The following is a 5,709-nucleotide window of genomic DNA, read 5'->3' on the forward strand; positions in this document are numbered from 1 at the left end:
ATTTACCATGGATTGCAATCAGGTGGTAACCAACTCCAACCCATATAAACAGTCCCAAAATGCATTGCAACTTGCAGGATGGCAGCTTTCTATGTCATTGCGAGGCGGCTACGGCTACAGCAGGAAGGACAGAGGGAATGGCTAAGAAATGAACAGGTCTACAGACAGAGGATAACCCTGTTCATGCTCACTGAGGCTGAGATCCTACAGAGATACAGGCTGGACTCTGACACCATACTTGAGCTCATCAGGGACCTTAAGCCATACTTGGACCACCACACCCCAAGGGCACACGCCATCCCTGCGCACGTCCAGGTGCTATGCAGCCTACACCTGGTAGCGTCTGGCAGCTATCAAAGTGGAGTAGCAGCAGCAGGAGGGGTGAGCCAGAGCAGCCTGTCAAGGTTCTTCCACATATTCCTTGACGCCATGATAGACAGGATGGACCAATACATCTCATTCCCTGCAACCCACGCAGAACTGCTACAAACCAAAGCGGACTTCTACCAGATGGCACACTTTCCCCAAGTCATCGGTTGCATAGATGGCACGCATATTCCGATTTGCCCACCAGCGGACACCGAATACATATACCGCAATCGGAAATCGACACACACCATCAACGTGCAGGTGATCTGCAATGCCAAGTGCACCATCACAGACCTGGTAGCAAAATTTCCAGGGAGTACCTATGACTCCTATATATTCCAACAGAGCGGCATATATGCACGGCTGATGGCTGGCGATTTTGGAGAAGGATACCTCCTAGGTGAGCCACATCATCAGACCCCCATAACACATGGTAGGTAGGTGTAATACATGTATGCATGTGTCTAATGTGACCCCTTTCTCTTCCAGGCGACAGTGCATATGCCCTCCGCTCATTCATACTCACCCCCTACCTCAACCCCTCCACACCCAGCCAAAGGAGGTATAACCGGGCCCACATACGCACCAGGAATGTTGTGGAACGGACCTTTGGCATCTGGAAAAGTAGATTCAGATGCCTGCACAAGAGTGGAGGTGCAAGGCAGTATACCCCCATCACCTGCTGCAAGATCATAGCTGTATGTGCAATGTTACACAACCTTGCGGTCAAGAAGGGCACTGAGGTGGAGTTGTCTGACTACGAGGACTATGACGACGACGAAGCTGTGCCACTGACACAGCCAGCTGGGGTGTGTACGCCATGTGATGGCAGATACAGACGTGAGGAGATCACTGAGAACTATTTCTGACTGAGTACAGATGCAAAGACAGCTAAATGTTGCTTGGAAAATAAAATTTTTAATAGTGATGCACCACAGTTACATCACTGAAGTGCATTAAGAAATGGAGTCTGTCAAAACAAATAAAGTCCAGGGTCCTGGTATGATCATCCCCCCTTGCCAGCCTATTTTTTGGCCCGCTTTCCAGACCCACTGGGGTGTCCCCCGGCCCCCTCCGAATGGCCTGCAGCATCAGCGGATCGCCTGGTGCTCCTCCTTGGCTCTGATGCAGCGCTGGCCGGGCTGCTGCGGCTGCTGCTGTCTCCAGCATCACCCAGGTCCAGGGCAGGATTGGAGGCGGCGTTTGAAATTAACATGGCCTCCATGGCCGTGGTGATTCTGGCCATCCCCCTGGTCAGCTCAGCCGTTTGCTGACTCTGCACCGACTCCTGATTTGCGCTTCGGATGCACAGCTGGGCGGTCGCCGATGCAAGGCGGGCCATGGCCCGGTTGAGCACCCGGGCATCCCTCCTGCGCGCAACCTCATGCTCCTCCTGCCTGGCAGAGGAGTGGGTGATGGCAGTGGTCAGCCTGCCCAACCCTGCTGCCACCTCCTTGTTGCTGTCCACAACAGCCTGGAACCCCTTCACCAACTCCCCCATCTGCAGGTTGTGCTGCAGGAGCTGGCGTTGGCAGGCCATGGTGGATCTGGCCTGTTGGCGCTGGATTTTGACCATCTGGCCCTCCAGGCCCAGGAACACACTGCCCTCCCGTGCTGGTGCAGCAGTGGTGGTGGTGGTGGTGGTGGCACGGCGTCTGGCACTGCTGCCTCCGGCCTGCTGAGTGGGCTGGGGTGCCACTGGTGGTGGTGTGGTGCTGGCCGGTCCCGGTGCCCCTGCTCCCAGGACAGGTAGGACGGGTGGCAAGGCCACGGTTGTGGCAGGAGCTGTTGTCGGCGGAATGGTCTGCCTTGTTGGGGAGTTGCATGGTGAAAATTGCAAGGGGGGTGAGCTGGGCAGTACTGGGGAGTGCACTGCCTGGAAATCAATCACCAGGACTCCCTCCATTCCAAGCCCTGTGGTGTCTCCTTCCTCATCCTCATCCTCCTCCTCCTGGCCAGGCTGGCTGGTGCTGGGCCCTGCCACTGCAGTAGTAGATGTCGAGGCTCCCTCTGCTGCCACAGTGGTGCTGCCTGATGGTGCCCCTAGGTACAAAGAAGCATTTGTAAACTGAGTGCCGATGTATTACAGGCAGTACAATTATGGCATTCCACATGTCCTTGCATCTCCTTACACCGTGTCACACTGTTTCCTGTCTTGTGATTCTGCACTGACATATCTGGCTAACTTCTGCTGACTACATGTACCATGATGCTTGTCTCTTGTATGTTGGTGGCAGTACAGTGCTGGTGTTTGCCTATGCATTGTGTCTAATGGGGAGGTGTCTGGTAGGGTGTGTCATGATGCGCATGCTTCTTACCTGTAGCTGTGGCCATCGCAGTGCTGTCCAGGGTCCCGATCCCTACGATGCTCGCCCTCTCGATGGTGCTGGAGACAATTTCCTCCAGCTCGGTGAGGGGTGGCGCCGGGTTCTGGCCTCCTCCGGTGTGTCCAGCCTGCCTCTGGATTTCGGCCAGCTTCCTCTTCGTGAGGCTGCGGAGGTCGTAGAACCTTTTCTTTAGTTCCTCAATGGACCTGGGGGTGACTCCAGCAGCATTGACCTTCTGTGCGATGTCGGTCCACAATCTCCTCTTCGTGCTGTCTGGCACGTTGAGGGACAGCCTGCCAAAGAGCTGGCGGTGCACCCTCACCACCTCCTCAACCAGCACCTGCAGTTCTGTGGTGGTGAATTTGGGCTTCCTCTTTTGGGAGGACTTCTGGCTTCCTGCCTGATCTGCCATTCTGCTGTTGTTCAGTCTGCAACCTCCTTCTCCCACTGCTGCTAACTGTGTGTTGGGCTCAGGCAGGCTTTCCAGTAACTTCTAGAAACTTCTTAATTGTCTGCACCTGCCAGGGTTGCCACTCCCTGTTTGGGTGGGGGAGGGGGAGCCACCTCATTGGCTGAATCGCCTATTGCCGATTCGGCTTTTACCGATTCGGTATTAGCCGAATCGGTAAAATCCGATTCGGTATTATCCGAATCGGTAAAAGCCGAATCGGTTCATGCAATGCATTCCTATGGGCTTTTTCGCCATGGGTCTATGATTGCCGATTCGGTTTTTACCGAATCGGCTTTTACCGAATCGGTATTCGCCGATTCGGTACTATCCGATTCGATGAGAGCCGATTCGGTGTTTTCCGATTCGTTGTTGGCCAAATCGGTAATTTCCGATTCGGAACGAGCTGAATCGGAACGTACCGATTCTCATTACCGATGCCGACCGATTCGGTTTTCATTCGGTATTTTTTTCCTACATATCGTTTTCCGATTTCAGAATACCGATTCGGCCCGCCTCGGTATTTTGAAATCGGAAAATCGCGTTTACCTACATCGGGCCCATAGTATGTGTGTTAAAAAGTACAACACACTGAATATATGGAATATTTGGAGAAATAAAAACATTTCTCCTTTGAGCATTACTTTTTTAGTCAAATCCCTGTCTTAATATCTCAGTAAATCGGGCTTTGTGTCAAAAGCTATAAGTGCTGGTGCTTTTACGCCCAAGTTTCACCCCAGTAACGCCCCCTTGATTCATGGTGGTGCAAAGCAGTGCAAAGCACTGTGGACTAGATTTACTAAGCCCTTATATTGCCATTGTGTCACTTAAGCAAGTGATGAAGACAGAGCTGCCACTCAACCGATGCACGATAGGTGTGCTGTTTCAGATAATATAAAGTGATGCAAGGCGGCGCAAGTCAGATTTACTAACACCACTAACCCCGGGAAAGCGGCGTCTTCGCAAGGGAGGACATGATTTCTATGTGCAGCGTGCATAGAAAAGGGAAAAACGCCTCAGAGGATTGTTTTTGTGCAGGAAAGTGCCCCTTACACACTCAAAAACAAACCTGCATGTAATGCAGATAGACCTGCACCATGGCACGAGTCTGCCTGCGTTGGCGCTAGGCAGCACGAAGCACTAGAAGAGAGATGGATTGCTCCAGATCTTACTGGACATGGCACAGTCCTGCTCTTTCCCTGTCACACAATGCAGTGTCGCAAGTTGTCTTGGTATGTTTTGTGACATTTTAGTAAATCTAGATCTATATGTGCTGAAATAGGGGTCAGTAAATACCCCTACAAGACCTGCGCTGCTTGGCATCCCTTTTTGCGACTTTGCGTATGCACTTTAATCCGACCAGAATCTTTAAGACTGCTCCTTTGTTCATCGTACTGAATTATGAGCAATAAAAATGCAATGATTCAAAATCATTCAAATTTACGGTATTAACAGCGACCAGCTAGAATGCAAAAGCATTGATGCACATGACGTCTTTACATGACATTTCACATTGGTTTGCACAGCTAATGTTTTTTTCATTTGTTGTTGTCAGTGTGGGAGCCTCTCTGTGCTCCTCTCACCGTGTTTACCTTTTTCTTAGATTCTTGGCTTTTTCACAATTCTTTAGGCTCTTCCAGGTTTTTTCCCCCTCTTCTGGTTCTATGCAGCCCCAGCGTCTCAGAGGAAAAGGAGTCTGAGCGGAAAGGGGGGAGCACAGAAGTCAAACCGAACACGTGAGAGTGGCCCTGGTATTCCGCTCTCCGGCACCAGCAGCACAGCCAGGCTCTGTCTTAGGGGACCGGGTGACGACTGCACCAGTCACTCTCCGAGCCCTCTTCTTATAGAGAATGTTGCACCTGTATGACTGGACATTGCATTACAACTACACACCTGGGTTACTCAAGTAAGGAGATGTGAGTCCCAGGGGGTCTTGTCATTAGTTCTGCTTCTGACTTCAAGAAACAACAGAATAATTTCACTTAATTTTAACACTATGGGGAGAAAGGTTCCAGAAACTATTACAGGCCTCTAGTGTTGTCCAGAGATACTATCAAACCAAAAGTATCATGGTGCTAACCTTGAATATAGTTTATTGTAAATAACAAGGGAAAACTGAATATTTTCTGTGAGTTGTGGCATGTTCAATTGAAGAATACTGAAACAACAGCAGTTTCCCTCGGTTCCCTTAACATGGGTCCAATCGTTGCTAAGAAAATCAAAAAATATCACAAAGTTATGGGACATATCACAAAGTTATGGGACATATCACAAAGTTATTGGAACAGCTGAGCCTCTCTGCCTGTAAGGAGCTAGGAGCTTGTAGGTCGGGATGGAAGTGCCCGTCCCATAGAGCTCTGGAGCAGAGGGCTTGGATGCAAGTGAAGGTGGTACCCCTGTCACAGCAACCGTAGCATCACAAGATTCAATAAAAATGCCTCAAAGATGCAGGAGGAGAGGTACTCAACATGTATGTATGGAAGAGAAGCCTTATCTCATTTCTTATGTCCTCAAAATGAGTGCAGGGGTAGACGCCAAGTCCACAGTCATACATACACAGTGGGA

General features: G+C 50.7%; 1 protein-coding gene across 1 annotated transcript; it reads right to left on the reverse strand.

Moving 5' to 3' along the window:
* Positions 1-1,346: 1,346 nt before the first annotated feature.
* Positions 1,347-3,195, reverse strand: LOC147725942 (uncharacterized). The gene is made up of 2 exons (XM_086962839.1): positions 2,688-3,195; positions 1,347-2,412 (listed from the first exon to the last, which is right to left on the reverse strand). The coding sequence occupies exons 1-2, from the start codon at positions 3,106-3,108 to the stop codon at positions 1,394-1,396; spliced, it is 1,440 nt and encodes a 479-aa protein (XP_086818965.1). The 5' UTR covers positions 3,109-3,195; the 3' UTR covers positions 1,347-1,393.
* Between the last annotated feature and the right edge of the window lie 2,514 nt (positions 3,196-5,709).

This window comes from Lissotriton vulgaris, chromosome 3_1 (assembly GCF_964263255.1).
Source record: "Lissotriton vulgaris chromosome 3_1, aLisVul1.2, whole genome shotgun sequence".
Taxonomy (NCBI): domain Eukaryota; kingdom Metazoa; phylum Chordata; class Amphibia; order Caudata; family Salamandridae; genus Lissotriton; species Lissotriton vulgaris.

Bases quoted from the DNA above. Each gene is read 5' to 3' on its own strand.
- LOC147725942 (XM_086962839.1), bottom strand. From the start codon at position 3,108: ATGGCAGATCAGGCAGGAAGCCAGAAGTCCTCCCAAAAGAGGAAGCCC. The intron at 2,413-2,687 runs GTAAGAAGCATG...CTTTGTACCTAG, and splicing joins TGCGATGGCCACAGCTACAG to GGGCACCATCAGGCAGCACC.